Source organism: Paralichthys olivaceus, chromosome 1 (assembly GCF_024713975.1).
Source record: "Paralichthys olivaceus isolate ysfri-2021 chromosome 1, ASM2471397v2, whole genome shotgun sequence".
Lineage (NCBI taxonomy): Eukaryota > Metazoa > Chordata > Actinopteri > Pleuronectiformes > Paralichthyidae > Paralichthys > Paralichthys olivaceus.
This window is the reverse complement of record NC_091093.1, coordinates 23,802,276-23,823,154: the sequence shown is the minus strand read 5'-3', so window position 1 is coordinate 23,823,154 and position 20,879 is coordinate 23,802,276. Positions and strand designations below refer to the sequence as shown.

Genomic DNA, 20,879 nt, shown 5'->3' with positions numbered 1-20,879 from the left:
GGTTCACCAAATAACTTCTTTACAGTCAGTGTGAAGTCAGTTGGAGTTTGGGAAAAGATAGCAGCATAAAATTATCTGTATCAGTACGTGGGTCCTGGCGTCAGTTACAGGGTGAGAATGTGTTTGCTCAGACCAAACTCACACGGATCAGCGATTTCAGCCTCTTTGATTGTTTTATTTGATTTTGGGAGCTTTCACACCTTCTTTGTTTGGTCTGGACCTTCCGACTTTTCAGTTTAGCCCGAACCAAAATGACAGATGTGAAGGGGCGCCCCCAATGGATCATGGATTTAATCTGACCAAAAGATGTGGAACAGATCAAACTGAACCATGGTCCGTTGGTGTGAAAACTCTTTCAATGATAGTTCAGAGTTCAGAACCTATTGTAGGAAGTTGAGTGACCATTAAACGATAGAAGAAGAAAAAGAAGGGGAAGTGGCTTGCATGATTGTTTGTAGTTTTATCGACGTTAACATTTTGGAACTACAAAGATGGATTAGGGTTAGTTTCATTCGGTGAATTCAAATGAGTGATAATGCTGCCGGTCTGCCACTAGTCGTAAAAACCATAATGATATTTCAGCAATGAAATGAAAAGCTTTATTAATTTACTAATTTAATTAAAATAGGAAGATGCAGCCCACATAGGTGATGACGATAGGACATATACAAAATACTAAATTATCATGCGCTTCCTAAATAGATGAGTAAAGACCAGAGAATATTATGAAAAATAAACAGAATTGTATCTGTAATTATCTTTATCTGGCTTAATTGACAGCAGGAGGTCATTCTTCGATTTGAAATTTGCAAAACTCTAACAGGGCAGCACCTTTAGACAAGTGATACTTGTCTCATATGTCTGGACTGGATACAAGGATATCGAAGCACAATCCAACAAATCAACAAAACAGTCAATATTTGAAGGTTTTCTTGTACAACAGGTGAAACAGACGGACGGGTTTCTGCATTTAGTTGCCCTGACAGGTTCAGATCAGTGGGATGTGAGGGTGTTGTGTGTTTGTGTGCAGCTCGGGAGACTTTTGGACGGAACGACAAATTCAATGGGCTGTCCCTGTCTATATTTCTCACATTACTGAAATCCAAGAGATCTCGTATATTTTTCGACATCAGATCCTCATTCATCCAAATCCAAAGCAAAACAGGAGTAAATAGAGCCGAGCAGTGGGACTGGTTTGTGTTGTAAAGACATGGCTTGCCTAACCGACTGCTCTGATGTGTGTGTGTGTGTGTGTGTGTGTTGTTGTTGTTGGGGGTTGGGGGTAAATCTAAAGCGGGAGTTCATGAGCATACAGTAGCTTTAGGCCCCAAAATGCTCTTCTGTGATTGTCCCAGATTGTGATAACCTACAGCGGCGATGCTGCACTGAACGTGGACTAAAATCAGCAAACGGACGGTGGAACATCAGAAGCCTTATTCTGAAGGGACTGCAGAGGACATAAATAATATGTAGCTGCTGCTGTACAGAGCGTGCTGTTACACTGAGTCTCACACTGACGCCAAACAGGCTTTTATTCAGCTGCTGTAACCAGGGCTCCACCTGAACATCCAGACATGACCGGTTCATATTTAACCTGCAACATAGGACATCTGGATTCATTATTGATGCTGTGTTGGTGCGGCTGCATGTGGAAAGGGTGGGTTTGGCGCACGGGGAGTCGCCTGTGAAAACCCCAACACACACACACACACACACACACACACACACACACACACACTCATGCACCATCACACACATCTCCAAACCCTTTTCAATAAGAGAAGCTCGACCCTGAACTTCATGTATCCCCCCCCCCCAATCCTTGCAAACAGCGCCTGCCTTGTGCATGCTTCAGGTGTGCGCTACCCGCAGTAACGAGACTGCGATGCTGAGCCAATGCAGCGGCAACACACGCCCCTCCGCCCCGCACACACACACACAGACACACACACCACCTCACCCCCCTCCACCGTCGACTGACACACACACACACACACACACATCCGAGTCTGGACCGCCGAATGAATGAGCAGTCAACACATCCTGCGCTGTGAAAACGCGCCTCGGTGTTGCTGGACGGCTCCGATGTGCGAATGCAACCGTGTGACACATTTCAATGAGGGATGAGAGCGCGGCCGCGTCTCCGGCGGGCGCGCGTCGTGCAGCTGGATGGGAAAATGAATTTTAAAGGTGGGAGCCCTTCGAGGCTTTCAGGCGCATATGTGTGGTGTGAATGAATAAAAACCACACGCACGCTGCTCAGGTGTAAATCATCTGGGGATGTTTCTTTCTGAAGGGGGTATAAGGGGGGATTTTTGGTGTACTTACGCACTGCCTCCTTTTTAGGGTCTAGGGCACTGGCAGTCTGCTGTATCTGGCCTATTTTGTTCTGGAGGACCCAGACCCGCTGGTTGGTGTTGATGATGTCGTTCTCCAGCTCCTGAAATAAGGAGCAGGCGTGCCGGGCCAGGTCGGACAGCTGTCGCAAGGTCCGGGACAGAACCACGTTACTGATGGCACACAGGTCCTCGAAAAGCAGACCCTCATCGTTGGGGATGTGGTGCCTGCACAGAAGCGGCGGCTCCACAATCCTTTTGGCGAATGGCATTTTGCGCACGCCACAAATAACAGGAGTTGCGAGCCAAGTGTAAATTCCCACTGCCTACAAGAAAGAGGGGGAACGGGGGAAACATCCAAATATTTTTAAAAATCCGCGACAGAGCCGATGAGGTTCGGGCCGACCGCGCGTTATCCCCGGGCGTCAATCCAAAGTTCCCACATTCTCCTTGAGATCCTCCATCCTGCTGCTGGTCTCCGGGGATCACTCACACTCCCGCTCACACATGCACACACATGCACACACATGCAGGACACGGCTAAGCTCAGGTCAGTGGTGTGAGGATGCGTGTTGAGTCTGCGATCATGGGTTGCCTCCGTGCGAGCGTCAAGCCTCACGCTGCGCAAAGGACGCACCGCTCCAACATTTCCAAATAAGAGCATTGGTGGAGTAGAACTGCAGGAGACGGGTGCATGATTAATTATTGAGGACAAAACAGAAAACAACATCATGCGGTTTATTCCCACAATGCCCAGCTTCAAACATTCAAATGTTTTCAGTACACAGGCTGCAGATCTTTAACTTTTATTTTCCAAGTGTGTCCTTGTGTTTCCGGTGCTGCTGTGGTGGTTTTTCTGCGGGTTGTCGCAGCTCGTCTCAGTGGCCTGAACAGAGAGAGGCTGAGAGGATGAGAGAGGAGACTGAGGTAAAACCCGGAGATGTGCACATGTGGGGCAGGAACTGAAAACCCCAAACTTCCCCATCATGTCAGGAGCATTTTTATTACCAGATTAGTTCACACTTTAATATTCTGCTGTGGATGAGGTATTCAATTCCATCTATGAGAATTTGTTTTATTGTTCTCATTCTCATCATGATCCACTGTTGCAGACATGCAGCTCTGGATCAGTGGAGGTTCAGTGCTGAACACTGCAGGTGATCCTCTTCTACGGGAGCACAACTTCAATTTAAGAATTTCAGGTAGTTGATGATGGAATTGCAACTTGAACCATTTAATTACAAATCAACTGCACTAACACAAAAGTATTTACCTACTATCAGACAATGCTTGTTGCTGATTGTATAGATGCACTGTCCAGGGGTTTTCCTATTTGTTGTTGTGTTTTTTATTTGTTGTCATGTTTTTTTATTTGTCGTTTTATTTTTCTTTCTCAATATTTCCCCCAAATCTTAAAAGACAAAAATAAATCTGTTTGACAAGAGCTGTGACATGAGGGCCAACAATATAAAACAGTTCAAAGTAATTAGGAAGCAATAACATTCCAAAATAAAACCAACGGAAACACTTGACAGGATAAACTAAAGCACACTTCACTGTACATCGTCTATCCTCTAAATAGAATATAATAAAAACTATGAGCTTCTAGGAACAGCTCACCTACAGCAAGAACCTCTACTTAGTGAACAGATCTTTTTTTTTTTTTTTTTTTTTGCTGAATGTGAGCTTCCAGAATGCTAAGCCTGGCTGTTGTCTCATCCATTCACCGTGATTAGCCTATAGCCTCCAGGCTCAGTCTCTATATAGACATGTCGGCTGTAAACTTGCTGCTGCAGCAAATCTGATGCAGCGCAGATTGACAGTAACCTATCATGGGCCTCACTCCGAGCTGGAGACAAGCGGGCTGCACACTGTAAAAACCTTCTACACACACATCCCAGCAGATAAATCATGGAGTGATTCATTCAGAATAAGTCGACCTGCAAACATTAACCCCCGTCATGATGAATGTGAGGCCTGTTGATCTTTGCTTTAGATCTAATGAGTATTCATGTGTTGCCAGGGGGCGTTTTCCTCAGTGTCCTGGATGTGTGGGGGTTCACCAAGTAACATGGAAGTATCAACTCTACTCAGTCGTCAAGTGAGTATAGTAGTAGTGGTGGAAAGTAACTAAGTAGATTCTCATACTGAACGGTCGGACCTTGGCGGAGACGCACTGTTCTGTTTTAGTTTGAATGTTAATTCTTCTCTATATGTCGACACTCACACATTTCGAACTTTGCACTTTGCTTCAGATTCATTACATTTACAGTTGCTGGTTATCTTGCTCATTATATTTTATTGTTCAGTTGATGCATTTTTGCACAGAACAAGAACAGTATATTTTTATCAGGCGTATCAGTAACAGATGCTTTTAATGTATAATATTTGTTGTATAACATTAAGATAAGCTTAAAAAACTGTGAAGCTATCCTTTAATGAGCACAGTCATTCCAACTCTTTCCACAGGGAGGCACTGTTGCATCAAGTTAATGTTGCATTGGATGTACTGCGGGTGCTTCGAGTGTATTTGATCTTGTACAACAAGAATAAATTATATAGAATGTGTAAACTGAGCGTTACATTAATTTGTGATCAAGGAAGAAGAAGAGGTTTTTATTTGCCTGCCTAAATTTTTATCAAATAAAACGACCCTCCAGAAATATACAGAAAAAAAAAGAACATTTACACTCTTTGCCCTCAAAAGTAGTTTTGTTAATCACTCTTTTAAAAACCAAAAGGGAAATTGCACATTTTATATCTATAGTGGCATTATTCCACATCTCCATTTGATTCCTTTCAGTCTGGGAGTGACTTTGGTTTAGCTCTGAACATTATTTGCATTCTTTTATACTAAATACTTTTATTTACTAGTGTTACAATAGTCAGATCATTGCAGCCAGTCTTATATGTATTATATGTCTTTTCACTAATAAAAATGATTGATCAGGATCACTGCAACCCACAAACAAAAGGAATGGAGAGAGACCAAACTTTCGTCTGATCACTAACTCATTTTTAAAAGAAGTTAAATGTTCAACTGAGGCCAGAGTATAAAAAGTATATCCTGATCTGAAGTCACGTTGCTGCTGTGGATGCAAAAACGACTCTGATTCTTCTTTTATGTTTTTATTTTATTGATGTTTTAGTAGATTATTGATTAATTAGTTGCAGGGAAGAGAGAGAGAGTATTAAGTAACCTGTTGAGGGTAGTAATAAATCTGAATAATAAACCTTGCCCTCGTGGCTGATTTCTTATCAGTGTTGTTGTGCATGATTTGCACTTTATTTGTTGCTCGGAAATCCACTGTCACATGATAAGAAGGCTGCAGTAACTCTCTATTGTTTCCTGTTTGCTTGACATTTTTTCCTCAAAAGGTCCAATTCTGTTAGAAAAGACACTTTTAGGACCTGAGATTATGTTTTTGTTCTTTTAATAACTATAGTGATGATAATAACTTTATTTACATTTGGAAGAAAACAAAGACTAAAAAGCTAATAAATGTAAATGTAAGATAAAACAAGATAATAACCCCAAAAAACTATTATAACTAGAATGGAACACAGTAGAATGAATACCTCCATCACAGTCCCCTGATTAAACCAAATTAAAATCACGGTCCATGAACTATTCTCGAAGAAATCAGTGAAAATGTTGAAAAACGCCGAAACTGTAACCAATAGTTTGTTCGTCATTTGATTGAGAGACAAAGAAGAAAAATTGATGGGAGTGAAAACACAACCTCCTCAGCAGAGGTAACAAATTCTGCCTTGTTTGGAAAATGTCATAAAAAATGAAAATAGATTCAGTTAGAAATCAGAGTTCATTGTTTTATATTCAAAAGAAACAGAGAATAGAAAGTATATTGTCCGTGCTTCGCTCATTATTTATTGTCTTTGATAAAGTTCCGTCACAACATTCATTGTAATTTACACAGTGGTCGTCTTGATTCCTTGCTCTAAACTTTTCATTTAACCAAAAGGTTTTGAGTTTTGTTCTCATGTTAACGTGTTTATAACCAACAGAAGGATGAAAACTGCTCGTTCACTCACTACACAACTGACTGAACATCTCTCCCCGGAGATTAAGTGTCTATTTTGTAACTGATAATCTATCAGAGTATAACGCACAGTGTCTGTGGGACAGCCCAGTGACGCTCACTGTTCTATCTGCAAATGAAAACTCAGATACACCCTCGGTTATAGCTTTGCCGTCCAAAGGCCAAGGCGGCACAGAAGGTTGTTGAAACTGTATAACAGAGTAGTGTCCCACCTTCTCAGAGTTATTGTGTGTGCATGGACAGAGACAGAAAGACAGAAGATGTCAGCTCGGATTCTTGTAACGTTGCTGGTCCTGTCCTGCTCCGTCTCTGCTCAGGATGTAGAGAATAAGGCGAGGGAGTTTCTTTTGAGGTTCGACCAAGAGGCCACACAGCGCATGTACAATTACTCTCTGGCATCATGGGCCTACAACACCAACATCACGAAGGAGAACTCGGACAAGCTGGTAAGAACCGGGAACAACATCCTGAACCTGCCCAAACATACTGATGCAGGGACATCATTTGATCCACCTTGTTTTTCCTTCCCTGCAGTCGGAACAGGGGCAGATCTGGGGCAGTTTTTACACTCAGATGTCAGAAAAGTCCCTGGAATTCCCCATCGACCAGATCAAAGATGCAAAAATTAAACTGCAGCTCATCTCCCTTCAAGACAAAGGCGCTGGTGCTCTGTCCCAGGACAAGGCTGCACACGTGAGACTACTGCTCGACCTTAGTGTCTTCATTTCAAATTTCTTTCATGCTGGTAAAAGCTGCAGTTATTCTGTCACCAGTGTGTGCGTTTCACTTCACATGCTTCTTCTGAATCTACTTGCAGCTGAGTAAAATCATGAGTGAGATGAGTACGATCTACAGCACAGCCACAGTGTGTCTGAAGGACGACCCCCTGACCTGCGAGACTTTGGAGCCAGGTACGCTCTGTTAATAACAACGTTTATGGCCACGTGGCTTCCTGCTACTGTCAGCCAGGCTTAAAGAAAGCAGTTTATAATTAACACCGTCATTTCGTTTTATACTAATTTATATTTCTACTCCATTCAATTTTAGAGTTGAAATATTATCATCTTAAGTTTGTTTTGATATTGATATTTTATATGTAAAGAAACATTGTGCTGAGTCTTAACTGATGGTGCCCAGTCATGCCTGCTCAGGTTCGTCACACATCAATGAATTATTAGCAGTTCCACCAAAGACGGATTTCCCTTTAAACGTCTCGAATGGTTTCATTTAAATAACTGTTCAAGGCCCAGTGATGTCAAATTATCCAATGTGTCACTTCAACAACAAATCGAAAAATGAATATTGATTTTAAGGCAGAACATTGTTTTTAGTGATGCATCTAGTCGCCCCACAGGAATCTGTGGCAAAAATGAATTATGGTGAGAGAAGACCTGAGATATTTTGCTTTCCTTACACTTGAGAATATAAAGACAAACATTTACCTGAGATAGTCACTGACTTGCCTCTGTTCGCAGGCCTGGAGTACGTGATGTTTAACAGCCGAGACTACGCCGAGCGTCTGCACGTGTGGGAGGGCTGGAGGAGGGAGGTTGGGAAGAGGATGAGGCCCCTGTATGAAGATTATGTGGATCTGAAGAATGAAGCTGCCAAACTAAACGGTGATACGTTCAAAAAAGAAACATGAATATTGATGTATTTTTGTCTTGTATAGTATATTTTATATAGCACTTATATCTGTACTGAATGAGGAGGACAGGTGACATTAGGACATATAGTACACACAATAACAGTACTGGTGCCTCAGCTGACATCCTAATGCTACACAGACTCTGCATGGTAAAACTAAAAAATTGTTTTTACAATTTCTCTTTCTCTTTTTCACTCTGACTCTGACACTTCAGGTTTTGAAGACTACGGATCTTACTGGAGATACAACTATGAGACCATCGAGGACGAGGCTCAGTACAAGTACACAAGAGACCAGCTCATGGGAGACGTGCGTTCAATATACGAAGAGGTACGTCCAGTATCCCTCCATGTCTGTGACTGATGCTGTGTGAAAGATTATCAATTAATACAACAGCTTCCTCACGGTTGAGGAGTTAGAACAATAATGTAAAATGACAAATAAACACTTATTTAAAGTTCCCCTCAGGTGAAAAATCTAGTTATTAAACATGTTAACATATCCGCCGTTATTAACAGTCAACTCCATGGATAAGTATTTGCACCTTCAGAGCACAGTCACATATAGTTGAATATCGTGGGTCAAAGTTTGTCCACGCTGCAGATAGTTTTATTTGATTGAAAGTGAAGGTTTGCTTCTCAAACATTTGCATACATGTGACCAATTCCAAAAAACAACCGTGACAACTTGTGGGTGGGGCTCAGCAGCTGGAAAGGTTATTTTTATGACAAACCTTTTGAATATGTAATCTTGATATGACGAAGATAAAGCAAAGATATCCTCGTTTGTCCTGTTTTAAAGATTTTTGCTTCTCGTGTTGATCGTCCTTTGTGACTGAGGTTATGCAAACTTTCTTTCTAATTCCTTCTGTACGTTTTCAGAAGGCGGTATACTTTTTGTTGAGTCACTGAAACTATCTCTTCTGTTCTCTTCTTTGGAAAGTATATTTGACATGAATTTAGAACTGAATCAAAATAATGGAGACTAACTGGTTTTTCATAGATCCTGCCATTATACAAGGAGCTGCATGCCTATGTGAGAGCCAGGGTCATGGAGGTCTACCCAGGACACATTGATGCACGAGGACCTCTGCCAGCCCACCTGCTGGGTATGATGAGGATTTCCATTTTCAGAATAATGTCACAGGCTTAAAACTGGAAACACGAATCCTTCTGATGTCACCGTTCTTTATATGTTTTCCCTCTTCTTTCTTCAATCGAATGATTTTTGTCTTTTGCTGTAATTTGTTGATTTGTGGCAGAAATTCATTCTAGTTAGAAAACAAACTTCACATATTCAACAGCTTCATGAGATTCCTTTTCATTCAAGATTCAAAGTTTGATTTTTACATGAACAGAAGAGTGAAGCAGTTGCGCTGTACTTGCCATCATCTCCGATTATCATCCATAGAATACAAATCCTAATATCCATCGAAAAGCTACAACAGGAAGTTAGAAAGGCAGAACAGAACTAGTACAAGTATAAAGTAATGACAGTATTATTAATGTATTTGGAATAGCCTCATACACATGACACATTAAGAATATATAGAAAAATGTAAAATCATGGATCCACCCCTTTGATCTGATTTGCCCTAAAATGTTACGTGTACGTGTCCCATCCTTACAAATCCAACAATCACACAAACAATCTCGGCGAAAGGTTTATCCCACCACGAAATGATCTTAAATGCTGCAGTTAAAAAGATATATGTTAATATCACATCGTGAATAATCCAGATGTAGAGCAGAGAGATAAAACATGTTCATGTACATGTACGTGTACGTGTTCAGGTCCAGTCGAGAACTGAAGTATGTCTCCCTCTCTCGTCCAACAGCTCGAATCACTACCACTTTGTTTGTGTTGGGTCGAGGGGAATGAAAAGGCAGAGTGACGGCTTGTGAAATGAACTTTAAACATGTATTTTAAACATTGTGAGTTGATTATATTTTGGAGATCTGATCTCTAGGGAAATATTTTATACACTGTCACAGAGGGAAACGAAATGCAGCAGATGTAATCGAATGCATAGTGAGCTCTTCCTAAACTTTTTGCCCTCGACACCCATGTCTCAGTGTTTCCTGTGGTTAGGTTGCTGCTTCTGTAAATTTAACTGCAGATGATGCTGTTGCTGATATAATTCAATCACCGTCTCTTCGCAGATATGTACATCTGACAACGACTGTGTGGTAAGAAGAAAAATAACCTGTTGTGCTGATTATTCAGGTGACATGTGGGGAAGATTCTGGACCAACCTGTACCCTCTGTGTGTCCCCTACCCTGACAAACCAGATATTGACGTCAGTAAAACTATGGTGGAGCAGGTACGTCTTGTGTTTGAAATCATATGTTTTGAATTACAATATATACCTGCGGATCATATTTTTAATATGGTGCATTAAATGAAACAGAAAAAGAAAGTGTTCAGTTGAAAATGGGGCTCAGGAGGTAGAGAGGGTCGCCTTGTAACCATAAACTCGGTGGTTCAATCCCAGGCTACTCCAGTTTGCATTCCAAAGTGTCCTTGGGCAAGATACTGAACCCCAAATTGGCCTTGACAGCTGTGTGAATGGTGCACTGCGTATAGAGGAGTGGTATGAATGTGTGTGTGAATGAGTGAATGCAACTTGTACTGTAAAGTGCTTTGAGTGGTCAATAAGACGAAAGCTCTACATAAATACAGCCCATTCACCAAATGTCAACTGAAATTTCAGGGCTGGAGTAAAATTCGTCTTTTCAAAGAAGCAGAGAAGTTCTTTATGTCCGTGGGCCTGTACGAGATGTTTGAAAACTTCTGGAACAATTCGATGCTGGTGAAGCCTGAGGATGGACGCAATGTGGTTTGTCACCCTACAGCCTGGGACATGGGAAACAAAGAAGACTTTAGGTACTTTTTTATATCAATGCAGAAATAGAAAAACAAGAAAAAAAAAACAGAATTAAGTTAAAGAAATTATATGATAGATGATGAATGATTGATTTAAATTGATTGCCATCATAACCTAAAATAACCCCCATCAAAAGAAAAAAGAAGAAAGAAAGAAATTAAAAAGAAATGTGTACAGGGTTTCCCTCGCTGACCTGCCACACTGGGGGCTGGGGGTGGTTGCAGGTTGTTACTGGACTCTCCGAGGGGCTGTTCTTGCTTCACATTGTTGTAAACCTTGTTAATTATTAACGCAACTGTATTAATAGTTATCTTGTAGGTGGTAGATGTGATAGTGGTGCAATATTATTATCATAATTATATTTTATTCCATAAATATATTGCCACTATAAAACAAACATGATGTCAACCATTCAGATACACACACACACACACATACACACACACACACATACACACACACACACACACACACAAACGGTTATCTCAAAGGTTCAGTGTGTAGAAATTAATGACATCTAGTGTTGAAGTTACATATTGCAGCTGAATACCCCTCACCTCACCCTCCAGGAAAGAGAACCTGTGGCAGCCTTCAAACTCAAAAGGTTTCAGTTCGTCCAGTCTGGGCTGCTGTAGAAAACATTAAATATAAAGTGTTTAAATATAAAGGGCTCATTCTAGGTTAAAGAAAACAACAATTTGTATAATTTAGACGAAACACACCACCAGGATTATTTTATATTCCATTTCTGCCAATTGATCCCTTTCACCTAAATCTTACACACTGTACCTTTAAACACAAGCGCCTCCTTTTATGAAGTACACGAGAGCCATAAATATGAACTTGCTGGAACAATTGTGCTGATTAGTCCTTCTGATAAAGAAAGCCAAGGTCTTATTGTTGTCAAACATTAATCATCATGCCCCAACATGAACTGTTCTGGAGGATCAAGTGTCACAGCAAAGTTTGTTCAACAGGTTTTAAAATACAACTCTTCAGATAAAATGACAGAATCAAACTTATTCTGCATGAAACCTTGTTACTTCACCTGAGTCCACAGACAGGAACTTAATCTATTTGATTTGATTGGGCGATTGGTGAATGTGACTCATCACTAACATGTTATTGAGGGTGTTTTATTGGTACAGTAGATCTGATATGGTATCATGACATGTCTGCATCAGACAACAAAACCGCTGACATCAACGCTTCTCCCGTGATGTGTTCAGGATCAAAATGTGCACCGAGGTCAACATGGACAACTTCCTCACCGTGCACCACGAGATGGGCCACAACCAATACCAGATGGCTTACCGCCACCTGTCCTACCTCCTGAGGGACGGAGCCAACGAAGGTTTCCACGAGGCCGTCGGAGAAATCATGTCCCTCTCGGCTGCAACGCCCAAACACCTGCTGAGCCTGGACCTCCTGCCTGCTGACTTCATTTATGATGAAGGTAAAATTGAGAGATGTAGAAAATACAGACTGTAATTGAACCAAAGAAACCTCGGTTCTCCAAAACATTAAAGCTGCTATAATCAAAAGTTTTATAAATAGTGAAGTGAACCCACAGAGAATAATCACAGACTCAAATGTGAGGAGCTTTTTCATGCAACTTTCAGCATGTTTCCAGCAGCAGGCAGCTGTTTTCAACCTAAAAACTAAAGGCACTTTGTAGAGCACATACTAGGCCCCAGCAGTCCCCTTAAATTCAGTCAAGGTGCACCCAATTTCTCACACTCATAATAATTTCATCAAGATCAATGAATTATTCTGGGAAAATATCAAAAAACATCCAATCTCACAATTTAAAAAAAAGAAGAAAGGTCAGGACCTGCACCACTAATTTCTCTGCAGGACGCTCATGGAACATCACAGGAAAAAATCTATTCCTGTTTCCTTTTTAGACAGAGCTTAGAAATGACATTTAGAAAGCATACATCTCTTCATCCAGCTCTCATTCTGTGTTGAACTCTTCATCCTTGCAGAAACAGAGATCAACTTCCTGCTCAAACAGGCGCTCACCATCGTGGCCACACTGCCGTTCACCTACATGCTGGAGGAGTGGAGGTGGCAGGTGTTCGCAGGGAACATCTCCAAGGACGAATGGATGCAGCGGTGGTGGGAGATGAAGTAAGCAGAGAGCGATCTGTAAACAATCCTCTTGTTTTTAAATGTGTAAAGTGGACACGGTGCAGACGAGTAAAGTCAAATTTCATGTTGCGTGAACTCGGCATCGGTCTGCTTCAGGGCTGACTCTGTTTTTTAACAGGAGGGAGATGGTGGGGGTGGTGGAGCCGGTGCCGAGAGATGAGACTTACTGTGACCCTCCTGCTCTGTTCCATGTGTCTGGAGACTACTCCTTCATCAGGTAACATAACAATACATATACAATACACCTAACTCCAAAAATATGACACATAACTCTGTGTTTTAGGATAACACTCCATAAATATTAAAGTGTAACCCCTGACTCCAGCCCCCTCTCTGGATTTTTCTGTGTGAGAGAGAAAAATTTATATTTTCTCTAAAGAAATCATAGACATCAAACACTCTATTAACTGTATGTTAGAGGTGAGTCAAAGAAATCTTTAAAAATAATCACATTGATGAAATATTTAATAATAGTTTCTATACAGATTGTGATGTTTGAATGTACGTTCTTTGTTTTTTATCTGTGTGTGTGTGCGTGCGTGTGCGTGTGTGTGTGTGTGTGTGTGTGTGTGTGCATGCCACTGGTTGGGAAAACAGGTACTTCACGAGAACCATCTACCAGTTTCAGTTCCAAAAAGCGCTGTGCGATGCCGCTGGTCACACGGGTCCCTTGTCTTCATGTGACATTACCAGTTCTACCGCAGCAGGAACCAAACTGAGGTCAGAACAACTTCCTTCCTTTTATATATATGCTTCAGTAATTTATCATCATCATCATCATCAATGTTTTTCCACCAGGAACATGTTGGAGCTGGGGAGGTCCCAGTCCTGGACCAGAGCCTTGCACACGATATCTGGCGATGTCAAGATGGACGCCAAGCCCCTGCTGGATTATTTTACAAAACTTCACGATTGGCTGAAGGCAGATAACCAGAAACACAACAGGACGGTCGGCTGGGAGCCAGCAATAGATCCATGTGAGGGCAAACGATTAATACCACAATATAGTATTAGTTTTCCATCCATGAAGTAACATCATATTTGTTTAATACAAAACATTTCATTTCTATACTGTTGGACGTGTTAGAGTTGATGGTTAGATGGTAGAAACTGGCTCTGAAGTTAAAGGAAGACTTAACTCACTGAGATTTTCATGTTGAATATTTATATCATGTGACTAAATGACTTGATTTATTTACAGTTATGAAATATGCCATCAAAGTACGAGTAAGTTTGAAGGCTGCCATGGGAGAGGACGCTGTGAGTATAATTAATCATTATCAATGTTGTTTGACGTGTTATTACTGTAGGGTTACATGATTATTACACATGAAATGAAAGTAATTGAAATGGATCTGCAGAGTGTTTGGTATCATGGCAGATGTTCATGTACCATACTGTGTTTCAGTATTCCTGGAACAACAACGAGCTGTACCTGTTCAAGGCCAACATTGCGTACGCTTTGAGGCAGTACTACCAACAAAAGAACCAGACACTTGACTTCACGTCAGTATTAACGACATCAGCCTGGGACTAAAACTTGTTTTTCTTTCATTCAATCTGTTTGAGGGCTTTTCTCTGTTTACACCTGCAGGTCAGAGAACGTCCTCACCCACAAAGTGACTCAGAGGATCTCCTTCTTCATTGTGGTCACCAACCCGGTGAATACCTCTGAGTACATCCCAAAGAGTGATTTGGAGGCTGCCATCCGGTGAGGCACCAGGAAATACGGAAATAAGGAAAAACCACATTTAAATTCACTCGATCCAAATTTTCGGGGGGGGGGGGGGGGGAGGCGAGCACCAAATTGCAATTTCCATCACAATCCATGAATTATTATCTGAGAAATTAACAAAAATGAAAAATGCTCTATTAAAGGAAGTCTCTGATAAAAGTCCGGCTTTTATCAAATTTGTAGCAGAAGAATTTGGACATTTAATAGTGACGTGAAATAATAAACCTGTGGTGATATTGATCCCAGGTTATCCAGAGGCCGAATCAACGACGCCTTCCAATTGGACGACAGGACGCTGGAGTTCGAGGGTATCCTAGCAACACTGGCCCCTCCTGTGGAGCAGCCAGTGGAGGTGTGGCTGGTGGTGTTTGGAGTGGTCATGGGAGCCGTGGTGCTCTTGGGCACATATCTCATCATCTCCGGTGTCAGACAACGTAGAAGGTATGATTAGTCTTAAAACTCGTTTATGTTGGAACATTTACCTGCACGACCTTGAGACGTGATTTGTCTCTGTGTGTTTGCAGGAAATCTACAAAGTCAGCCGTGGACAATCCCTACGACACAGACAGCGTGGGGCAAGTCAACAAAGCCTATGAGCCCAATGATGATGACCAAACTGGATTCTGATTCAACACAGGACAGAGGGAGCGGTTTCCTCAGCGCTCACCTACAGAGGACACAGAGTCACCGTCCAAGAATAAGAAATAGAAAGATTTTATAAAGCCTTTCCCTCTTTTATCAACTTCCCCCTTAACAACATAACAAAATGTGAATATGTGTAAAGGTTTTATTTGTCTGGAATTTTGACCCTCACTGTTATTGTACAGTTAATACCCCTGTTAAAAAAAAGTACAACTTATTGTAGTAAAGTTAGCATATTTACTATAGTTCAAGTAGTGCACTATTTTAGAATTTTCTTTGTGTATATTTAGGTTAGATTACTCCTGTATTTCAAATTCCTGCTAATGTTCATTAAATAACCCGAAATTAATTAATATACAAATAAAAGTAAAAAATAACTGAAATAAAACTTTAGGTCATTTTAAGTTATATTTCAGGAATGTTTGCAAGAAGAAAAGATTTATACAAAAAATGTAATTTAAGTTGTTTATCTTATTAAGCTCAAAATGAGTCAAAACGTCATCAATATAAGGTACATACAATTAAGATAAAGGGAAATAAAATAAAATAAAGTAGTTTCAGTTTTATGATTTGTAGAACCTTATATTTGTATAATTATAATATTCTACCTTAATTCTTTCCTCTCTGATGTGGAAATTCAGATTTTTTCAGTGTAAGTCAAATTAATGGCAGTTCAACAAGAAAGATTTTTGAAATACCATTAAGTGTTCGAACTGCTTTTCAAATTGCAAATTAAATGTATGATGTTCACCTGGTCGTGCATGTAGTACAACAATTTATTTATGTTTGTGCTTCTATTTCAATTCATGTATATAGTTGTTCATATAATAAGAAAATACAAAATTAATAAAACAATTATCACATTGCCTGTTTGAATATATATATATATGTATATATATAAATCTTTTTTAGATACACAAAAAGTTAACTTAAAACAACACACTACCCTACAACCAAAAGTCTTGTTGAAGTCTGGACCACACACACAATTACACTGTTTCTTTTCAACTTCACTTCATTGTATGATTCATAGCTGCTCACTTCTGCAATTACAGAATTTCACACAGTGACATTTGCTTCTGTTATTGGACCAGTGGATCAAACCAGAGCTCCTCAAATGTTTTTCACGAGATGATTTTGTATGTTTAAAGGAGGCATATTATGCTGATATATATATTTAATATGAGTTAGTTCTCGCTCTAATGTTCACTTTCCTCAAACTGTCCATTGCTGCAGCTCCTCCTTTCAGCCTCTGTCTGAAACACTTGGTTTTAGCTGCTGTCTCTTTAAGGCCCCCCCCCCCTTCCTGATTTAGCCCACTCTGTTGTGATTGGTCAACCACTTTCTGAGCGTACAGGAAATGTCGGCCTCTGCCCTAGCTTTGCCTGGCTTTGTGAGGGGCGTGTCAGACTAGCCTCTAAACAGGGATTATGCAAATGTTGGATATCATGATGTCATATGACATGATGATGTGGACCAGTGACGAGACGCTTCAGGAGCTTCAGGAGCTTCAGGAGCTTCAGTTGCTTCAGGAGCTTCAGTTGCTTCAGGAGCTTCAGGAGCTTCAGGAGCTTCAGGAGCTTCAGTTGCTTCAGGAGCTTCAGGAGCTTCCAGCTTCAGCTTCAGCAGGGTTATCTGTGTGAGCTCCTGTTTATGCAGACTTTGGGGCGTTTTGACTTTGCAGAACTTTTACATCCACAAAGAAACAATAAAACACAAGTAAAAAGAATAATGTCAATGTTTTGACTGAGAAGACAGAGACGTCCCCATCATTGCTGAATGATGAAGACGAATGTGTGGTCCTGCTCGCATCCATCCATGGTTTCCATTCTCACTGCTGAGTCTGGGTTGACAATTTGAATGAACCATCCTAGGTGCAGCGCAGACTCAAACTTGGTGTAAGCTGTCCGGTCAGAACTCATGTAGAAGAGGAAGGACAGTTTGCTCTCATCGTTCATGGAAATCCGTCTCAGTGTCGGTTTTTCGCACATCTACAACGACAAAAGTGTGGATGTATCAGAATTGTCCAAATAAACTTAATCAACTAAAAATACATTTAAAACAAACAAAAAATGTCCTTTGAACATCACTTTACTCTATCCTGAAAATGTTAAATGTCGGTTATTCTAACTACTCAGACATGAAACCAAAATATTCAATCTCAGCTGTCATTCTCTTAACACAGAGTACGGTCCAGACTGAAATATTCCATGAAATTTTCAAGAATATTTTATGATATTTAATATCTTTAGGATCAAGTCTGGGTAAATTGTCTGTCTGTGTATATTTACAATATATATATTTAATTGTGTCCATACAAAGAACTTTATTATCATTGCTTGCTGTTACCTCCACTTCCAGAAACACCCTCTCTCCCTCCTTGGTGCACCTGAGGAAGCAGTTGGAGCCGGTGATGTTTAGAACTACTGGCATTCCTCTGAAAGACCCGGTTGACTTGTAGTAGTAGATGGTCATATTCTCTGAACACACACACACACACAGTTCCCCCAACGGAGCAAATTGTCATTATTTTTGTGATTAAATTAATAAAACTCAAATCATCCAGGAGATTATTTTGGAGCATGTTGCTTCTATGGAAGACAAACCTGGACTAGATGAAGCGTAGAGGGATTTCTGTGAACACAGGGTTCTGATGTAATTGTGGGTGGCCACATGTTTGATTGAAGCGTTCATTGTCTGAACCTGACAGAAATTGTTGCCTCCTCTTGGAACTGAAAGTGACACGGGGTTTTTAGAATTGAACATCCTCCAACTTTTACTTGTAATAAAGTAATTTTACATTGTCGTTTTAGTACATTTACATGAAGTCTCTGTCTTGATGATTGGTTGTATTTGAGGAGAGGAGAGAGAGGAGAGGAGAGGAGAGGAGGGGAGGGGAGGGGAGGGGAGAGGAGAGGAGAGGAGAGGAGAGGAGAGGAGAGGAGAGGAGAGGAGAGGAGAGGAGAGGAGAGGAGAGGAGAGACAGGAGGGGAGAGACTATAACTTACTCACCAAGACTCACTGTGCTGGACTCAGACACTATGACCACATCGTTAAAGTTACATCCTTTCCCATTACATCCCTCACAGGAACTCTCGCTGCCACAGCCCCGCCCTGTCACTATGGAGATGCTTGTTTTCGTCATGGTAACGATGAGCATGTCCTTCTCCTCCCCGTTCTCCATATCTTCACCTTGACCAGCATCCTTCCCTGGACACACTTCCTCACTTTCTTCTACCACTTCATTCTCCTCCTCCCTCCTCATCTCCATGCAGAAACTGAGCATTTTAGATTCCTTAGAGACAGCATATAAAGTGTTGTCATCGCTGGAGGGCAGCTCCTCGTGCTCCTTCTTATTGCTCTGCTTGTGCACCAACTAAAGAGACCGAAAACAGAGGATCACTGGTGTAAAGTATTTTAAATTGTAGTCTCAATTATTAATGAATTATTGTGTGAAGCCAATTAATACAATAGAAAATTAAACAATAAAACAAAAAGGAGCAGTCAAGGAAGCAGAAGACCTTCAAACGTGGAGATATTCACCATCCTGAGCTTTATGTTTTAAAATATATCTCCTACCACCATGGATGATTTGAAATATTGGTACAGTTGAGGAATAGGTCGATAGAAAGTTTGCTCATAGAATTCAAGTGAACATGGAGAGTTTCACTCTTTGATAGAATTGCTTTCATGCGACACTGCGTCATGCAGATGCTTTGGTTTTCAGCCACCCCTGACTCAAACGGAACAGAGAGTCTCAAACAGACACACTGAAGATTATCTGTGTGGAAGACGGTGAGAAGCCGTCGGACTCACCAGCATCGGATTCCCCTCAGCTAACATCTCTGCCAACTGCTCCGGTGGGAGATCCTGCAGGTCCACGCCGTTTATCTGCATCAGCCGGTCTCCTCTCCTGCAGGTGTTTGTGATAAATGACACATACAAGAACAGTTGAAATGCGTTTCCAGCCGACTGTTTCAGGCCTAATTAACGATATTAGAAATTTAATTGTATTAATTATTAAGGATGAGTCATTAGAAAATGGTATTATATGTTCTGCTGAGTGCCTTATGTTTTAGTTTGATGTTGTCTTCGGCCTAGTTTTTGTTTTTTGGACCATATTTGATGTTATGATCTTTCAATATTTTCTACATTTATTTTGACCCCCCACAGATGAGCATTCTGTGATCCACGTTATAAATACAATGATTATTGAATTCTTAAAACATTTTTTGTATGATGATAAAATATGAATATATATACCTAAGTATTGCAAGTAAGTAATGTAACTTATTATTATCTATTTTTGACTCTTGCTGCTGTAATATTGCAAATTTCCCCATTGAGGGACTAATAGAGGATTGTCTTATCTTATCTTATACAAGAAATAAAGCTCGATGAGACACTGGATATATTTTCTTCACTATAAAAAAAATTCTGTGTCAGTCAGTGAGAACATTTAGATTTGAGTGGATGTATTTTTATTGAAAGAGTTGTACCTGACAAACATTTTCTTCCCAATCTGTTTCTTGTACACGTTTTCCACTTCATACTGGTGCTTTCCTTCATGGACCTGGTGGACGATGAGCACACCTCCATTCACAGAAGAGTCCTGAGGATGAGAAGAAAGAAGACAAACTTCCCACAGTCAAATCTTTAACATCACAAATAACATCGTTTGTTGTTAGAGGTAGTTGGATTCTGTCACCCACAGTCTGATCCATGGTGTCGGATGTGTTCAGTGCTTGTGATGCCAAAGGTTGAAGCCAGCAGCAGTCATGGTGGCAGACTTTTAAAGCCGTCCTTGTTTCTGTGCTTCTGCATTGTATGAAGGGGAAGTATTGGATAAGGGGCCGCAGAGGGAACTGGAGTCAGAAGAGGAAGTGAATGAAGCCGAGGAAATTGTAGATAAAAAAGTCACACACCTTGTTAGAGGAACAAGAGAAGTGGGATTAATAAAGTTATTTTACAGCCTGACTAATGAACTGACGTTTTATTTATTTATTTAATTGTTTACCGTGTTACTTTGATTTCTATATAAAAATGTTATAAGACGGCAGTTTTTGCCTGGAATATTTTGGACAATCAAGAACCTTTGTCTTTGCCCCCTTCACTTCACTCCATCCATCCATCTATCCATCTATCTATCTATCTATTTATGTATCTATCTATCGCTCTATCATCTATCTAACTATCTTTCTCTCTCTCTCTCTCTCTCTCTCTATCTATTTATCTATCTATCCATCCATCCATCCATCCATCCATCCATCCATCCATCCATCCATCCATCTATGAACAGACAGAAAAGGGAAATAACAACCACTGTCAGTTTTGAATTGCATCATCATGGAACTACTTGAAGAGAATGACTTCCTCTTTGACAGAGTGAGCAATATCCATTTTTACTGTTTACCT

General features: G+C 40.6%; 3 protein-coding genes across 14 annotated transcripts in view; 1 reads left to right on the top strand and 2 right to left on the bottom strand.

Annotated features, from left to right (window-relative positions):
• The window catches only part of nhsb (Nance-Horan syndrome b (congenital cataracts and dental anomalies)), a 48,099-nt gene extending 45,190 nt beyond the window's left edge, over nucleotides 1-2,909 (bottom strand). For 4 of the 8 annotated variants that reach the window (XM_069525771.1, XM_069525775.1, XM_069525774.1 and 1 more), the window contains exon 1: nucleotides 2,329-2,907. In XM_069525771.1, coding sequence (XP_069381872.1) covers nucleotides 2,329-2,608 — 280 coding nt within the window. In that variant the 5' untranslated portion in view covers nucleotides 2,609-2,907. Of the gene's footprint in view, nucleotides 1-2,328 lie in introns of all 8 variants that reach the window. The other 4 variants (XM_069525772.1, XM_069525776.1, XM_069525778.1 and 1 more) reach the window with 3 other exon arrangements.
• ace2 (angiotensin I converting enzyme 2) overlaps nucleotides 1-16,330 on the top strand; it is a 62,803-nt gene extending 46,473 nt beyond the window's left edge. For 2 of the 5 annotated variants that reach the window (XM_069525782.1, XM_069525781.1), the window contains exons 2-20: nucleotides 4,360-4,437; nucleotides 6,715-6,843; nucleotides 6,932-7,090; nucleotides 7,215-7,308; nucleotides 7,873-8,016; nucleotides 8,260-8,375; nucleotides 9,048-9,153; nucleotides 10,272-10,369; nucleotides 10,760-10,932; nucleotides 12,163-12,389; nucleotides 12,922-13,066; nucleotides 13,206-13,304; nucleotides 13,685-13,807; nucleotides 13,886-14,064; nucleotides 14,289-14,347; nucleotides 14,496-14,593; nucleotides 14,682-14,798; nucleotides 15,069-15,263; nucleotides 15,347-16,330. In XM_069525782.1, coding sequence (XP_069381883.1) covers nucleotides 4,384-4,437; nucleotides 6,715-6,843; nucleotides 6,932-7,090; nucleotides 7,215-7,308; nucleotides 7,873-8,016; nucleotides 8,260-8,375; nucleotides 9,048-9,153; nucleotides 10,272-10,369; nucleotides 10,760-10,932; nucleotides 12,163-12,389; nucleotides 12,922-13,066; nucleotides 13,206-13,304; nucleotides 13,685-13,807; nucleotides 13,886-14,064; nucleotides 14,289-14,347; nucleotides 14,496-14,593; nucleotides 14,682-14,798; nucleotides 15,069-15,263; nucleotides 15,347-15,449 — 2,418 coding nt within the window. In that variant the 5' untranslated portion in view covers nucleotides 4,360-4,383 and the 3' untranslated portion in view covers nucleotides 15,450-16,330. Of the gene's footprint in view, nucleotides 1-2,977; nucleotides 3,539-4,359; nucleotides 4,438-6,714; nucleotides 6,844-6,931; nucleotides 7,091-7,214; nucleotides 7,309-7,872; nucleotides 8,017-8,259; nucleotides 8,376-9,047; nucleotides 9,154-10,271; nucleotides 10,370-10,759; nucleotides 10,933-12,162; nucleotides 12,390-12,921; nucleotides 13,067-13,205; nucleotides 13,305-13,684; nucleotides 13,808-13,885; nucleotides 14,065-14,288; nucleotides 14,348-14,495; nucleotides 14,594-14,681; nucleotides 14,799-15,068; nucleotides 15,264-15,346 lie in introns of those variants that run through there. The other 3 variants (XM_069525783.1, XM_069525784.1, XM_069525785.1) reach the window with 3 other exon arrangements.
• A 131-nt stretch (nucleotides 16,331-16,461) lies between these two features.
• LOC109624947 (uncharacterized) lies at nucleotides 16,462-20,418 on the bottom strand. The gene is made up of 7 exons (XM_020079881.2): nucleotides 20,177-20,418; nucleotides 19,964-20,076; nucleotides 19,281-19,377; nucleotides 18,477-18,840; nucleotides 18,071-18,196; nucleotides 17,814-17,944; nucleotides 16,462-17,455 (listed from the first exon to the last, which is right to left on the bottom strand). Exons 1-7 carry the CDS (start codon nucleotides 20,186-20,188, stop codon nucleotides 17,234-17,236), a joined length of 1,065 nt encoding a protein of 354 aa, XP_019935440.2. The 5' UTR covers nucleotides 20,189-20,418; the 3' UTR covers nucleotides 16,462-17,233.
• Between the last annotated feature and the right edge of the window lie 461 nt (nucleotides 20,419-20,879).